This window comes from Polyodon spathula, chromosome 8 (assembly GCF_017654505.1).
Source record: "Polyodon spathula isolate WHYD16114869_AA chromosome 8, ASM1765450v1, whole genome shotgun sequence".
Taxonomy (NCBI): domain Eukaryota; kingdom Metazoa; phylum Chordata; class Actinopteri; order Acipenseriformes; family Polyodontidae; genus Polyodon; species Polyodon spathula.
This window is the reverse complement of record NC_054541.1, coordinates 6,281,746-6,298,556: the sequence shown is the minus strand read 5'-3', so window position 1 is coordinate 6,298,556 and position 16,811 is coordinate 6,281,746. Positions and strand designations below refer to the sequence as shown.

At 36.1% G+C, this 16,811-nt stretch overlaps 1 protein-coding gene across 2 annotated transcripts; it reads left to right on the top strand.

Moving 5' to 3' along the window:
- Positions 1-2,459: 2,459 nt before the first annotated feature.
- On the top strand, positions 2,460-15,686 carry LOC121319249 (glucocorticoid modulatory element-binding protein 2-like). 2 transcript variants are annotated; one of them, XM_041256468.1, is made up of 11 exons: positions 2,460-2,618; positions 5,143-5,305; positions 8,276-8,305; positions 9,144-9,229; positions 9,572-9,699; positions 9,998-10,101; positions 10,210-10,397; positions 11,890-11,961; positions 12,058-12,195; positions 13,662-13,784; positions 14,359-15,686. In XM_041256468.1, exons 2-11 carry the CDS (start codon positions 5,175-5,177, stop codon positions 14,976-14,978), a joined length of 1,620 nt encoding a protein of 539 aa, XP_041112402.1. In that variant the 5' UTR covers positions 2,460-2,618; positions 5,143-5,174; the 3' UTR covers positions 14,979-15,686. The 2 variants fall into 2 exon arrangements, with proteins under 2 accessions (XP_041112402.1, XP_041112403.1); XM_041256469.1 differs by lacking the exon at positions 8,276-8,305 and having other exon boundaries at positions 2,461-2,618.
- The last annotated feature ends 1,125 nt before the right edge of the window (positions 15,687-16,811 follow it).

Here is a 16,811-nt window from a genome sequence, read left to right as displayed (position 1 = left end):
ATACAGAGGGTTGCCAGTAACATACAGTACTGTACATACTCTCCTCTAGATATAAATAACACACATATATGTGCTCACCCTTACCTACAGTATGTATAATAACTTATTTCTCAAATTTGGAGAAGCGGTTCTGATAATACAGCCTACATAATAAACAAAACAAAACAAAACAAAAAGATTTTGAAAACTGCAACAATATTTACTTAAAAATAATTCAATTCTCATCATCTAAGGGTGCATGGTCCTCAAGATATAGCCAAAATGCAAGGGTGACATATGGTGTATCTGCATATGTAGATACACCAACTTGAGATGTTAGAATTATTTATTTGCCTTTGTTGAGATCAGTTGTTGTCCTGTAGAGCTGTAAAAGGAACCTTGATACAACCCGAGCTGTCCCGAACTGTCCTGGAGAACCAGGACCCAATTGGTTTTGAGACTAACAGAAGTGCTATCTCTAATACTGCCATGGAGGTCATACCAGCAAGTCTGTGTATGTCATAAGTAAACAGTCATAAGATGCAAAATTGTGGCTGGTATTGTGTAAGTACAAATGTCAGCATGGTCTTTAAGATACACTGTAAAAATAAAAACTTGCAGAAGTCTGATTCACACTGAAAGAACTAGTTTCAATGCCCGCAGAAACTAGTAGCATTTTTTGAGAAGCTGAAAAATACTATCATAATTGCTTTCTAAGGACAGCCACTCTAGGAACTAATCTGGACTGTATGTTTCAGCATTAAAGTCCTACTGTACAGAATTGCACACGTCCGGAAATCACAACAGAAACACACAACACACACTATTATGCTTCAAATGTGGCCTTGTTTTTCCTGTTTCTGATATGGGAAAATCATCTTAGCTGTATCTTAACTATTCAAAGCAAGAGGCCAAGTGGAGTGAGAATGGGTTTGCCTTAGACCCTTTGCAATGCCACAGTGACATATTACTGGAGGGCCATGTTGTTTCATTAACTAGATTATTATTATTTTATTTTGTTTAAGTAAACAAAGTTAGATTCCTCAATATCAATTTTTAAGCAGTGTTGGAAATATCTCATATAAATGTATTGAAGAACCAGAGTCTGGCTTCAATATCAATTAAACAGGGAAGGTAATGTTTAAGTCTTACACTACTGTAGATATCAGTGCAGGCATTCAGAAGATGCCATGGCAGGAAATCAGTGCAGGGGAAGCAGTGATATCTGCGTCCTCAAACATATTTTATGGGATTATAGCCACATGCAATCAGAAATGTGATTCGGAGTCTCGGAGTGCATGTTATACATGGTAGATTGGTGCAAAATCAAGCCATGTGACAGGCAGACAGACAGACAGAAACGATCAGCCCAAAATGTTAATGTTAATTTGCCAAACACTGGTAATGAAAGTGTTTAGATCAATGTGTATTGTACTGTACACAAATACCCACCAAACAGGTTTTTTGCTTTGTTTAAAAAAAAACACTAGTCTATTGTGTGGTATTTATTTTCTATTTTAACAGGTGCATTTACATTTAATTTAAGCCCTAGCAGAGTTTCCATTGAAAAGAAATACCACATAACCCCTACATTGTGTGTCTGCCCATAGGGCTCCTTAAAACAGCAACCAGGCTGTTTCAAGGATGTTTTAAATGTTATCTAAAAATGGAAGACCTTATGAGATGTCCTAATCCATAATGACACACACACACACACACTTTCCATGATTCTCTTTTACAAAACACATTCAGTTAAAACCAATCACAAATGAATACTAGTTGTCCTTTTTCCATATCAGTCCCTCCAAGTGTTCTTGCATATTAATTTTTTTGTGTCTTGTTTAGTAATATGTCACTACTATTTTAGGCACATGCATTAAACTAAAAAGCAATGTTTAAAGACAATTTCCCAAGCCCTGTTCTTTTACATTAGGCACCCGTAATTGTAGCATAACAGTAATGATAATTAAACTTCTGATATACAAATCCCAGGGTTACCTATCATAATAGTTTCTAAACAACATAATCCCAGCTGAAGAGTCCTGCCTGGTATACACACGAGTGGTATAGCTACAACCATAGCATCGTTTTTTATTCATTATTATTATTATTATTATTATTATTATTATTATTATTATTATTATTATTATTATTTCTTATCTTTCTGGCTGCAGTAATGTGTCCTCCTGTTGGGATTCTGTTAAAAAAAAACAAAAAACAGTATGGTGAATTTGTTACAGGAACAAATGTTTAAGGACCCTGCAAAGGTTAATTCTTTGGACAATTTCGAACAGAAGTAATTAAATGTGCCGTTGTGGATCTTTATTTTTTTATTTTTCTGTATTGTAATTAAACTTCTTTTCCACAGCTTCGATTTTTAACAATTTACTATTTTACAACGCTATGGCAAAGCACAAATCAGAACCTGCCAATGCAAAACTGCATGGAGGAAGCAAAGCAGCTCCCTGCGACGAGATAACGAGTGACGTTTCAACGACGTCTCCGCCCCCGTGCCTGCTCTCTTTTCAGCTCTGCGTCCCCATTACTGCTTACAGGCGCGCACGTCGCCGCATCTTTTTTCAACCTCTTGCCCACCATTGAAAGTTAAAACCACTTCTTCTCCTTCTCCAAATTCAAAGGTAAGAAAAAAAAAAAAAGCCGTTTATTCAGAACGCCTAGTCTCTCGGTGAAGGGTTGGGGGGTGGTATCAGTGGCAGAGCGTCAGGACGCACACCCTGGAAGTGCCGTACGGACGATACGGCCCACCGCGCCGTTGATTGTTAGGCGTCAACACGGCACTCCTCGGTACGCTTTGCGTCTGGCTGGTGGCGCTCCCGAGGCAATTCACCCTAGCAACTGTGAGCGTGAACGCGCATTTGGACTAGGGCGGAAGAAACCAGCTTTTCATATTGGAAGTTGACCAATGTTTTCTCGTAGTGTTATTTTCTAAAACTGTTTTCCGCTACCACGTTAGCAGACACATCACACGCAATTTTGGTTGTTCGATTTGGCTGATTTAGTGTTCAAAACGTATACATATTTAAAATGTTTTATTCCTGCCAAAGGCGTTTAGTTGTAAACTTGTGAACAAAGCATTTTCGCATCTTCCTGAATACAGTGAGATGTGTTGAACTGTACTTGCACCTACATGTCCTGGGTTTGCCGTCTCGTTTTGTGTTTGTGTGAGAACTATGTAATGCTACTTTTGTACCATTGTATTTTTGATGCACGTGTATACTTAAATGACTTGACAGTGGGATTAAAAAACTTTAGCATAACAAAAAACCTGCGTTTACTTGCATGTATACTGTATATAATAAGGCTTCTTGTCAGCCTAAAATAATAATAATAATAATAATAATAATAATAATAATATATAATAATAATAATAATAATAATAATAATACAAAATAAAGACAAATGCAAGTTAAAGTCCTTTGTTGAGTGTTAGTTGGGGGAAAAAAAAAAGAATGACAAACACCACCACCAACAACACAAAACCTTTTTGTTTGTGATTTGTGAGGCTATTCCCCAGGCCTATTTTTTTAATTTTTTTTTTAATTTTTTTTAATATGGTCAGAATACCTTCTACCCAGAATTGATTAATACAGTGACCCTGGTTACTTACTGCACTAGATTGTAGACTATAATGTAGTCATGGATTGAAAATTACTTTTGGAATTGTACATCTTGGTTCAGTAGATAATTGATTTTTTTTTTTTTTTTTTTTTAGTATGGTTAATAGAACCATTTTTTTATAGTCATAATTAGAATAATATTATTTAATATTTGTCTTCTAAATTAAATGTTTCAGATTATAATACAATATAGATACAGTAGTGTACATGTTGTGTGTTTTAAAAAAATCACAGCGAGGAACAAGAAAACCGCATCCCTTGACATTTGACTTTTTAAAACTAAAATAGTATAATTCTGATGGTTTCTCTTCTACTTCTGGAACATCTTAAAATAGCACAACGCAGTAACACCGATGGGAAATTCCATGTAAATATGTGATATATTTACATATATAACTGTTAAAGTAACTTTTAAAAAGGGTACAAAGTAATCTGGTAGTTTTCGAAGGAGGCTAAAAACAGCTTATGGGGGGGCACATGGGGGGGGGGGGGGGGGGGGGGGGGGGTTGGGGGGGGGGGGGGGGGGGGGGGGGGAATACAACAGAAAGAGGTGAGTGTGACAGCGGCAAGATTTATATTAATACTACCTAGGATCATTGTCACCTGAAGAAGAGACCTTTGAGGTCTTGAAAGCTTGTGGTTATTATTTTTTTAGTTAGTGCATTAAAAGGTATCGCATCTCCTTTGTCTGTTGTCTCTGGACTAATACGGCTACCATTGCATCTATCAACTACTAGGACCATTAAAGTTCACCCTTTTGACTGGTGTCTTGTTATGGTTGGTAGACTTTAACTAGAACTATTTCTCCTGGGCCTGTGTACTGCACTGTACAGTACTGTAGTTAATTTGTCGACAGAGTTAAGATACTTTGAACATCGCTTATGCTGGTTGTGTTGTGTTGTAGCTACAAAACTAAATGAAACAAGTTTAATACTTTTGCTGTGGGGATTATATTCAGTGTATACAAAGGCAAAGTCCAGCCCTTTGCTGTCAGTTGAGCTGATCAGACCTGGCACTCTTCAGTTATTTATATTGACAGTTCTGGTACAGATCAGCTCTTGACAGTGACAGTGGGGTGCATTTTGTATTTTTTTTTATTTTAAGTGGTAGGTTCCAGGGCTAAAAAAACCAAAAAAAACATGAACCGAGGTAACCTGCCCTTTCCGATATTCAGTAGTATTTCAAATTAATTCCAGTAGCCTTGCATTGCAGAAGTTAAATAAGGGGTCCTCAGGCCTATTTTTTTCAGGATTGGGTGGAATTGCCCTCAAGATAAACTTTCAGCCTATCCCAGACTACTTGCTGTCTGGGCTGAGTCATTCCTGTGTACCACTGAGCCCATTGCTTGGTTGAATTGTAATACAGCTTCCCTATAATGAAAAAATAAAATAAAAATAAATACCCTGGCTTTGTCTATTTTTTCTTCAAAATTGCAGTTCCCTTACCTACATAAAGTATTTTGTACCATTCCAATTAACAGTAGTATCAGTGTGACTTATAATGGTTCCTTCTGTTGTCTTCCCAGTGTCTTCGGCGCAGCTCACAGCAGCTCCTGCCATGGCATCTTCTGAAGTCAGTGTGCACGTAGAGGAAGTGGTTGTCGTGACAACGCCTGACACTGCAGCCGATGGCAGTGCCGGGGAGGAAGTAAAGACAGTGCTGGTAACAACTGATTTATCACAGCAGAGGTAGGTGCCACCCTCAAAGAACTCTACAAGAATGCCTATTTAACAGAAGTCGCACCCATACATTCACATACATCTAACACAAAGAATATCCTTTATACATTGCTGTTCCCTTACACAAAATACTATAAACCTTTACAACACAGTTGCTTTGTTGACCGTAAAGCCAGTACATCACACACGGGGGCCTTAAGTTAATTTATACACAAGCATTTTGGGATGATCTCCAAATGGTGTTATTCCTATCGTAGTTTGTTTAGAGCAAGGCCATATCAGACAAAAGATAGAACTGGGGCTTGACTACTAAACACAGCAAATCCTCTGGGAACATTCATTTATAGTTGGGCTTGTGCCCTCTACTTTGTTGTCTTCCTTTGGGGCTCTTTTTAACTGTCTGCTACAGTCTAGTCTGATGGCGCCAGACACAACAGATTCCTCAAAGCAGCCTCCTACACCTTCTTACCATGGCAACATGCTGTGCTTGGAGACGTTCCTGCACATTAGGAGCAAAAGACAGTGGATACAATGTAGAAACTGCATAAGTAAAAACAAAACAAATGGCAGTTTTATTGAATGAAGTTGCATCGTTGCAAATAGATGTTTCAGAGCCTGCACAGCGTAATAAACATGCAAAGTGAAAGATTCAGCTGTAAAATAAGTTTGTAACAGACCCAAGACAGTATATGGGGAGATGTTCAACAATATGAATATAATTTCAAAATATGCATGGTTGGGGATTTCTCACAATTCCTTCATTTATAAGCTAATAAATGTCAGATTCTTTTGTATTGATTACTACTCTCCACTCTCCTAGCAACATGTCAGAATGTCTGTATAAGTATCTCATCAAGGGGATGAAAAGCAGCATAAATGTTTGACCATGTTATGAGGTGACGAAAGACATTACTCGAACATGCATTAATAAAACCTGTGCAAACTAAACTGGTATAAAATGTTGATTTCAATTGATTTTTTAAATCCATTTTTAATCAACTACTTTTTTTGCAGAAAAAATGTATCTGTCATTTTAAATAACATGTAGGTGCATTAACTGAATGTAGTCTGTTTTCAAACAGCCTATTTTTAATTATGATTTGAAAAATATATACAGTACCAGTCAAAAGTATGAGTACACTTGCTGGAAACTAGGTTTTTTTCATAATTGACAATGTTTTACGTTGTATACGTTTTTGTAAACACTTGAAAATGAAAACACATGCTACAGTGTACAAAACAAAACATAAGGAGTATCAAAGCAATGTTCAAGAAAATTGTCTCTAAATCTTGGATTCCTCAAAATAGCCACCCTTTGCCTTAAAAACTCACAAACATGAGTCATTCGGTTAACAGGTTTCGGCAGGAAATCAACGACATGTCTTCCCAGCTCTTTTGCAGCAATTCCAGGAGATGTAGGGCACTTGTGGGTAGCTTTGCTTTGACTCTTCTGTCCAGTTCTTCCCAAACAAGTTCTATAGGATTGAGGTCTGGAGACTGGGCAGGCCAGGTCATTAGATTGAGTTGTCCTTCACTTTCCTTTTTCACCAGATAGTTCTTGCACAATTTTGAGGTGTGTTTCGGGTCATTAGCTTGCTGAAGAATGAAGGACTGCCCAACTAGCCATAATCCTGATGGAATGGCGTGCCTCTGAAGTATGCTATGATAGCCATGCTGGTTGAGCTTGCCATGGACTTGGTAAAGATCACCAACTCTGTCACCAGCAAAGCAACCCCAGACCATGACACTGCCTCCTCCATGCTTGACAGTGGGAACCACACATGCAGAACTCATGCGCTCACCCTGTCTGCGTCTTACAAATACTCGGCGGTTGGACCCAAATATTTTAAATTTTGACTCAGCCGTCCATAAGACCGACTTCCACTCCTCAAACGTCCAGTTTCTGTGTTTTTTGGCCCAGGCAAGTCTCTTCCTCTTATTCTGCACTCTTAACAATGGTTTCTTTGCTGCAATTCTTCCAGTTAGGCCACCTTCATGCAATCTCCTCTGAATAGTTGATGTTGAAACATCTGTACTTCTAGTAGCATTTAGCTGAGCTTGTATTTCAGGGGCAGTTAATCGCCGGTTTCTCAGACTCAAATAAACTTGTTCTCTGATTCTGAGCTCACCCTTGGCCTGCCTGACCTTGTTCGGTCCTCATGAGTGCCAGTTTCTTCAAATCGTTTGATGGTCTTGCCCACAGCAGTAAAAGACACTTACAAAGTTCTTGCGATTTGTCTTGAAGATTGACATTCATTTCTAAAAGTAAATTTTTTCTTTGCTTAACTGAGCATATTTTGCCATTTTCTGCACCCTTACGTTCAGGAATCGCAAGCTTGTGCCTACGCTACCTATATTTATAGTAATCATGGACCCTCACCTATTAACAATAATTGGTGACAAAAGGTTAATTAGGTAACATGCTTGTTAACATAGAGAACATCTAATGAAGACACTTTTATACTTAGGCCAGTGTTCTAAGACTGAAATTCCCTTGCTTTGGATGACCATTTCATTGAAATTGACAAGATTTACATTTTCATTTAAAAATTAAATTTTTGACTGCAATTCACTTAAGATTATCAGCATATAGAAGTACGAATATCATATAATGAAATATTAAGTGTTTATAGACAAGTTTATACAGTTAAAAGCATAGATACAACGTCCTACATGATTTGACCAAAACTTCGTCCAATGATTGAATATATTATATATTATATATGAATATATATATATATATATATATATATATATATACCACCGACAGTATATATTTAATTCAATATGCACTGGGACAGTACATATTTAATTCAATATGCACTGGTTATTAAGAAATCAGATTACTTGGGGATCTGTAGGGGTTAAAGCTGTGAGAAGATCTGACTAGATCATATCTGACCAGATCAATTGGAAACACCAGTAATGATTCACATACAAAAATATTTGGAAATCTGTTTTCTTCATTTCGGGGGACAGAATGAAGACAGGAACTTGTTTCTTTGTATGGTACAGTATGTTTCTTTTTATCAATGTAATTGATTGTATATAAACAAAGATCCCTTGAATAATGCAAAATCGAGAAATTCCTGTGATAGACGTACCTGCACACTCACACTGTTACAGTTCAGATCTTTCTTTTATTTACATGTGGTGGTTTTGTGATTTGGACTAATGTCTTCTGAGGGGGGGTGAGGTTGAGACCAGAATCACTAAAGAATGCTGCTGCTGTTTTCAGATATTATTTAAAAATAAAAATAAATACAAAAATTCTAATATTGAGTGGTATCAGGAAAAAACTAAAACTGTAATATTTGTATGCACATACAGTAGAAATAAATATATAGAGTAAATATATATATAAATATATATATATTATATATATATAATATATAATATATATATATATATATATATATATATATATATATATATATATATATATATATATATATACTAATGGGTTGAGTAAAAAGGGTCAGGGTCTTGGGTCACATATTTAATTTGTTGCTCTAGAAACAAAACCACATACCCTATCTGATTAAGGCAGCTCATTCATGTGCTTTAGCATTGTAATGTATTGGTTTAACTTACTACTACTGAAACACACCTATTGCTGCGCCACAGAAAATATGGGAAACCGTGGGGCACAGTTTCATTCCATGCAGTACAGTGGAGTGTGCTTGCATTGCTCTTTGTATACCTATCCTTTGTTAGTCACTGGTAATGACGGTTTCCTTTGTAATAAATATCATGGCTTTGTAAACACTGTTAGGTGACTTGTACCGCTTATAATAACTGCAGTAAATTTGGCTGTAATAATAATACCTGTATTTTGCTCAAACAGTGAAGGTTTAACCGAAGAGAGCATGGAGGCTGAGACTGAAACCACATTCACAGAATCCACTCTTTTAGAGAAAGAAGCAGTAATAGGTATGCTTCAGACTTATCAAATGTAATAGTGATGTTGTAATGTTCTGTAGTACTTGCCCACAGCCCCGTACCAAAATCTTGAAAACTGTGTGCACATAAAATAATTTTAACTATAAAGCAACTGTCTCTCAGCAAGCCCTATAACTTAAAAATGCTAATAGAGAAGTGTGTTTGATAAAATGGCTAACTGTGAATGATATTTAATACAAAAGGTTAATTGTGTTATGGGAAAAAAAAAACAAAACAGAAATGGTCAGGAAATGCTATCAGAAATAAATGTGATGGTATGATTTCTCATATTACATCTAGTAATAATATGACTTGTGTGCCTGCTCAAAACAGTAAAACTGTCAGAAGAAGTGGAGAATCTGGAGCCTGAAGTTATTTACCCCATAACATGCGGAGACATCAGAGGAAACCTGATCTGGAAGAAGTTTGTTTGTCCAGGGATTAACATCAAGTGTGTCCAGGTGGGTCCAGTGTTTCCATTTGTCATCCCTTCTCATTGTTTTAAAAGTGCTAACTAAATGTTTTAAAAATAAACATTTACCTGAAATAGAGGTAGAGAGTAGACAGGGAGAAACATACTGTGGGTTTTAAGACATTAGTTTTGATTGTCCGTTTTCATACACCCGTGAAAAACAAAAAATCCCATCACAATCTGCAACCCAGTTCCTATGTTTTATGTTCCTTGCAACATATTGCACAGCATATGACATTACTATGAGTGACCCAATATACTGAAATGTCATTGTTTATTTATTGCAGTATAATGAGCACGTGATCAGCCCTAAAGAATTTGTGCACTTAGCTGGGAAGTCCACACTGAAGGATTGGAAGAGAGCAATTCGCCTGAATGGTATCATGCTAAGGTATGTATGTACGAAGCATATTATATGCAATAGTATAATAGTAATGATAATTGTGATGATGAAAAACAACTAGTTTCCCTCTTGACAAACTGCACTCCATTCTTTCAGGAAAATCATGGATTCTGGAGAACTGGATTTCTATCAGCATACAAAGGTGTGCTCCAATACCTGCCGCAGCACTAAAATTGACCTTGTGGGAACCAGGGCCTCTTTTAGCAGCCAGCAGTCAACTGAGTTCATTCCCATTACCCCTGCGTCAGCAGACAGTAACTGCCTTTCAAACTTTCAAGCCCTCCGTGAGTGATTTATTTAAAATTAATTTTGTTCAGATTCAAATCTTTTCAGTCATACAATATATTTTGTCTCTATTATGCTAAACTATTGAACAATTGAATTAAACCCGTGTAAATTAAACCTGAAGGCTTGTTAAAAGATGTTGATTTGTTTTTGCTGTGGTGATAGGGTCTTGATAGGGTCAAGTTGTATTTATCTCGCATACCGTATACAATGCCTATAGAAAGTCTACAGCCCCTTGAACTTTTTTAACATTTTGTTGTGTCAGTGCCTCAGAGTTTCATGCATTTAAATGATTTTTTTAATACTTATCTACACACCATACTCCACACTGTTAAGGGGAAAAAAGTTTTCATTGAGAAAAAAAATTACATATTAAAAGTACACCATGCTTTACAGTAGAGATGGTGTTCTTTGGGTGATGCACTGTGTTGGGTTTGCGCCAAACATATCGCTTTGCATTTAGGCCAAAAAGTTCTATTTTAGTTTCGTCAGACCACAAAACTTTTCACCATATAGCTTCAGAATCTCAGAAGTTTTTTTTTTTTTTTTGCATACTTCAAATGGAATTCAAGGTGGTCTTTCTTGAGTAATGGCTTCCTTCTTGCCACCCTACCATACAGGCCAGATTTGTGGAGTGCTTGGGATATTGTTGTCACATGCACACTTTGACCAGTCTTGGCCATAAAAGCCTGTAGCTCTTGCAAAGTTGCCATTGGTCTCTTGGTAGCCTCTCTGATCAGTCTCCTTCTTGTTCAGTCATTCAGTTTGGAGGGACGGCCTGATCTAGGCAGGGTCTTGGTGGTGCCATACACCTTCCACTTCTTAATAATTGTCTTGACCATGCTCCAAGGGATATTCAAGGCCATTGATATTTTTTATACCCATCCCCTGATCTGTGCCTTTCAACAATTTTGTCCCAGAGTTCTTTTGAAAGTTCCTTGGTGATCATGGTTGAGTCTTTGCTTTGAAATGCACTACCCAGCAGAGGGAACCTACAGGAACGGCTGAATGTATCCTCAAATCATGAAAAACACTACAATTTAACACAGGTGGAGGCCACTTAACTTGGTGTGTGATTTTGAAGGCGATTGGTTACACCTGAGCTAATTTAGGATTGCTAGGAGGGTGGACACTATTTTTGATTAGTTTTCTACAAATCTCTAGAATATTTTTTTCACTTAGAAGTTGTGGGGTAGGATGTGTAGATATATATATGTCTATATATATATATATATATATATTATATATATATATATATATATATATATATATATATATATATATATAATGCATTTTAATTCCAGGCTGTAAGGCAATAAAAGGTAAACATTTTGAAAGGGAGTTTTGACTTTCTATAGGCACTGTATATGTCTCATGTGTTCAGTATTTGCTTTTTTAACTGAAACATTGTTTGATTGTCCTATATGCTTCATATGCATATTATCTGTAATTTCAGACAGCCATATTTACTTATGATTATTCTGTTTACAGTAAATGGTTCGCCTGCTACTTTTACAGTGGAACCATCAGACGACAGTGCTGAATGGATAACTACAATTGGAGGTAGGTGCCTCTGACAGTAGTGTATCAAGTTACACATTACCCAATTGTTGTTGTTCAATAGTCTTTTTCTGTTTTGTTTTTCTGTTTCTTTTGCAGAGGACACTGTAACTTTCTGGCGTGGGCTGAAGGATGCAGGGCTGTTGGATGAAGTAATCGAGGAGTTTCAGAAAGAGGTGAAGGAGAACCTGAAAGGGTTACAAGACAGGATTCAACAGCCTCCCTTACAGATTACTGGTCAGTATCAAACAGGGGTGGCCAAGCTGTGTATGTTCTTGGAAGGAGTTTGTTGTATTACTTTAATATTAACAGGTTCCCTACTTGATTAAGACGAATATCAGAAGTAGGGGATGCTCTCACTGTACTAGCCCATCACTGTGTTGAAAACTGCAGGGGAAAGAAATACAGTCAGCACTCACATATCCGACCCTATAACATTTTTATTTCAGTGACAGTTAAACGCGTGTGACTCATATCTGATTATTTCATTTTGGCCTGTTCCAACCCTTGTATCTTTTTTTGTGTTCTCTGAAAAACTGACAGTTTCAAAAAATATCTGAATGGACTGTGTTTTAAAATAAGTAGGCTTCTATTTAGATATACTTTATTGGTTTTGTTGGTACAGTACTATATTTTTTTGTCAAAATTAGTATTTTAATATAACTAATACAGTAGAAATCCGGTACGTATTGTAGCGGTATGTAAAAATTCCCATTAACGACCTAACAGCAAAATTTAAATCTAAATGTTACCTATGCACAGAACTGCATAACACGTAAAAGGCAATGCAGTTTAGCAAATTCAAAAAATAAAAAATAAGTTTCCAGAATTAACACAGTATCCCAAGTCAGTATTTAGAATTATACAATATAGTGCTCAATAATTCTAATGTCACAGTTCATGTGCAAATGAAAATGCACAAAAGCAACAAAAATCACAGATAAAAGAAAACAAAAAAAAAATACATCACAGTATCTAAAACTGTTTTAATGATTATCTGTTACATTACCCTAGCTTGTTTTGGTTGCATTTTCGTCAGGTGAAACTAGAGGAAGCGCTGTGTAACTGCACAATACAGGACAGACTAGTTTGACACTAGAGAGAATTAAAAAAAAAAAAAAAAAAACATGCAGGCTTTGCATCAAAAAACTGGTGATGGAGTTGTAAATCTTGTATAACAGGTAAGTGCATTATTTTGTTACATGTATATAATGGGGATTGATTTAATTCCTAATACAAGGATGGTAAAAGGCGACCTGAGTAACGAATATCTGAGTGCTGACTGTATTCTCTAAGCAGGACAACAACAGTTTAATATTGGACTTAAGACATTTACAGAATAAGTATTTGACTTGTCCAAACTTCCCTGCAGTAATGTTCCTTTTTTAATCTCTTTAACTGGATTGATAAAAGCAGTTTTCAAGATAGCACTTTCTATTTAGAAAATCAGATACAATTGCAGCGTAATTGCAGTGTACAAGTTAGCTCCGTTAGTCAAAGAAATGTCCCTGTAGCTCTTATAACTCACTTTTTGCTAAGCAATTACTTTTCACCCCCTGCAGGGGACGCACCTTCATGGCATGCAGGTTCCACCTATACGTAATCCAAACATAAGCCTATTACCAAACTTGACTCCATAGATGTAAACCAAGCATTGCACATATTGTAATAATTCATCTGTTTGTTTTTTTGTTTGATTGTAGATGCTGCATTGTTAAATAATATTGTGCAAAACTTTGGAATGTTGGACTTGGTAAAGAAGGTATTAACAAGTCACAAGAGTCAGATGGATCGTTACAGAGAACAGTATACTCGTAGCTTAGTAGGTGAGTAAAATCCACAGGGTCTGTTCGATTGATCTAAACTGTTGTGGATCTAAATACTGCGACAGCTTAGATCTGAGCTAAAAGAACCATGCTGACAAAAGAGCCAGACACAGACACAATTTAAAAAAAAAAAAGAAAATGTAAACACTTTAGACTGAAATACGTTTTGATTTACTAAAACTACAAAGCTGACAAAATGTTGGAAAAATGTTACCAGGTTAAGCCAAGACATGGTCCATTTGTCGTCTTTTGACTGTTCAGCTTATCAAAGACATCGATGTAACCGTGCAGTCCTACTTTGTCTGCATGCCAAACAAATACATTCAATTTCATGACTGTAGATGTTAAAATGGTGGTATTGTTGGTAAATGTCAATCCTGTATAGTTGAGCAGCATTTGGAAATACTTCTAAATGTTATTAATATCAGTCATAGGTAAGCTTTCAGAGTTTAAAATATATCTGTTTTTAATGCTTGTGTACTCCAAGTACCTATTTATGTGTTTCGTTGTTTGAAAATGTAGAGAAGCATGTAGCCTGTGGTTTAATAGCCTATGGTTTAATTTTATTTTGCAGCTTTGGAACAGCAGTGTGATGAGCACCGCAAAAGAGCCAAAGAACTGAAAAGCAAATCTCAGCACCTGAACAATGTTCTGATGACTCTGACTCCAGTCTCTACTACTCCCACTCCCAAACGACCACGGCTAACACGAGCCACGTCAGGACCTGCCTCTGTGGCGGCTCATGTTTCAGCACATCCAACCCAGATTACACTGACTTCCGCTCTGCCAGTGACACAATTAACAAACCTGCCTTTGGGGAAAGTGGTGTCTGCAGTCAGTAACGCCCCCCAACAGACCGCCACATTCACTACCACCAACTCTCCTCTTCTGGGAGGCTATACAGTGCTGGCTTCACCGGGCACAGCCATTCCGAACGCAGTAGAGATCCAGCCAGATGCATCAAACTTGACTGTCCTCAGCACTGCAGCCATCCAGGATGGCAGCACTATTGTGAAAGTGATGAGCCCTTTCCAGTTACTCACATTGCCAGCTTTGGGAGCGACCCTGCAAAACATGGCAGCTGCCGGAGGTACTTTAATGGCTATGCCGACAAGCACCATTGAAACTCCAGTCACCCAGGCAGAGGAGTCTGCTGTGGTTGAAGTGAAGGACGCACAAGGAGAAAAGCAATAGGACTGAAAGAAAAGGGGATTGTTTCTGTTTTTTGAAAACCTTGAATGCTCTGAATTTGCATGGATTGGTGAGCTGATTTTTGGCAAGAAGTCTGAAGCGTCTATGTCATGTTACATATTTTGATGCTGAAAATATAAGCGTGTAGTCCTAATTGTATTGATGCATTGCAAATTGTCTTTTTTTTTTTTTTTTTTGTAACGAAATGCAAATTCTTTAAACATTGACCTTGTTGAGATTGTGTGTGTATATTGCTACTTTTAGAAGATATTACCAAACCATCAATAAGTAATTTGATCTATCCAAAGTCATTTGTTTATCCATCAGTTTAACTGTAGATCAATTCTAAGTACCCTGGCAAATTGCAACATTTCAAATGGAACGGTTCTCATTAATTACTCACTACATTTACTGGCAAAGGTATTCTGAAAACTCCCAAATAAATGCACTCTGTATTCTGTTTGCTAAAACCAGAACACAAGGCTAAGCACATACCCAGAGATACTCAGAATATGATAAATTTGTTCCTAGCTAGAATAAATTGCAATGCAGGAATACTCTTTTGAGGTACTCAGAAATGTATTTCGCACTCAACAACTGTGTGAGTTTATTATTTCATTGTGGTACAACAAACTTCTTAATCTTTCAGACTTTTATTTGTCAGTCCTAAATAATTGTATGTACAGTGGTCATTATTCAGTTTATTTATTTATTTTTAAAACCTTTTTAAAATATATATATATATATATATATATATATATATATATATATATATATATATATATATATATATATATATATATATATATATATATATATATATATATATATATATATTTTTGTAATTTGCGATTGCTAAATAATTTTAGTCACAGCTTTAATACTCTAACTTAAACTTTTAAAAAACCAAATCAAACACCTAAGCACAGGAATTATTTTCAAATGCAGAAACAAACTATAAACCCCAACCCCAAATTGAATTGCAAAAATGTGTCACAAAAGTGGTAACAACCGTTTGTCCTTTTTTCCAATTAATGATTGAACTGATCATCAAAGCTTTGTAAAATGGCACGTTGCTCAGTGCATTGTTGTTCTTGTTTTCACCCCACATCGTTTTTTTCACTAAATAAATTGGTCAATCTTAATTTTTTTAATGATACACATCAGCCCTTTTCAGTGATTTACTATATTTATTTCCACTTTAATATTATTCTAATAAAAACACACAATGGCTACTAAAACTGATAATTAGTAAATATATTAGTACATGTTAAAAGCTTGTTATTTCTTGTGCATAACTGTTCAATAAGTACAGCTTGCTTTACTTTTCAGCTGTGTAACATAGCAAAACTATTAATAAAAATACAGTATTTGCATTTGGTTTACAAACAATGTGTACATGTTACAGCTTATAAAAAAAAAAAAAAAAAAAAAAAAAAACATTGTGCTTCTACAAGAATTGTGTTGTCAAAATGTTCGGAATGCCTTAAAATATGTTTTTAAAAAATGACATTAAAAATGACAAACATTCTTTATTTAATGTAGGCTTTTGTTTTACAGTTTAACAGATAGTGAACAACATTGTGTTTTGTATTTGGTACCAGTTTCACAAAATGGATTAACAAAGTCTGATAATAAACTAGACAGTTCTTACAACATCTTGTATTTGTTTTTTTTTTTTTTTTTTTTTTTTTTTTGTTTTTTTCTCCACAAGAACAAATGCAGTAAATAATATTGGTTAATTTAGATAAGAATATACATGCACTAATCAATAGTTTTGAGGCTGTACAATACAGCAGTGCCTCTCTTATGTGGAGACTGACTGGTTGTCTTATA

What these genes read in the sequence shown, in the direction of transcription:
- LOC121319249 (XM_041256468.1), top strand. Translation starts at nt 5,175, where the DNA reads ATGGCATCTTCTGAAGTCAGTGTGCACGTAGAGGAAGTGGTTGTCGTG. An exon ending in CTGAATGGTATCATGCTAAG is followed by an intron (nt 10,102 to 10,209) that starts GTATGTATGTAC and finishes CCATTCTTTCAG; the next exon opens with GAAAATCATGGATTCTGGAG. An exon ending in GTATACTCGTAGCTTAGTAG is followed by an intron (nt 13,785 to 14,358) that starts GTGAGTAAAATC and finishes TTTATTTTGCAG; the next exon opens with CTTTGGAACAGCAGTGTGAT.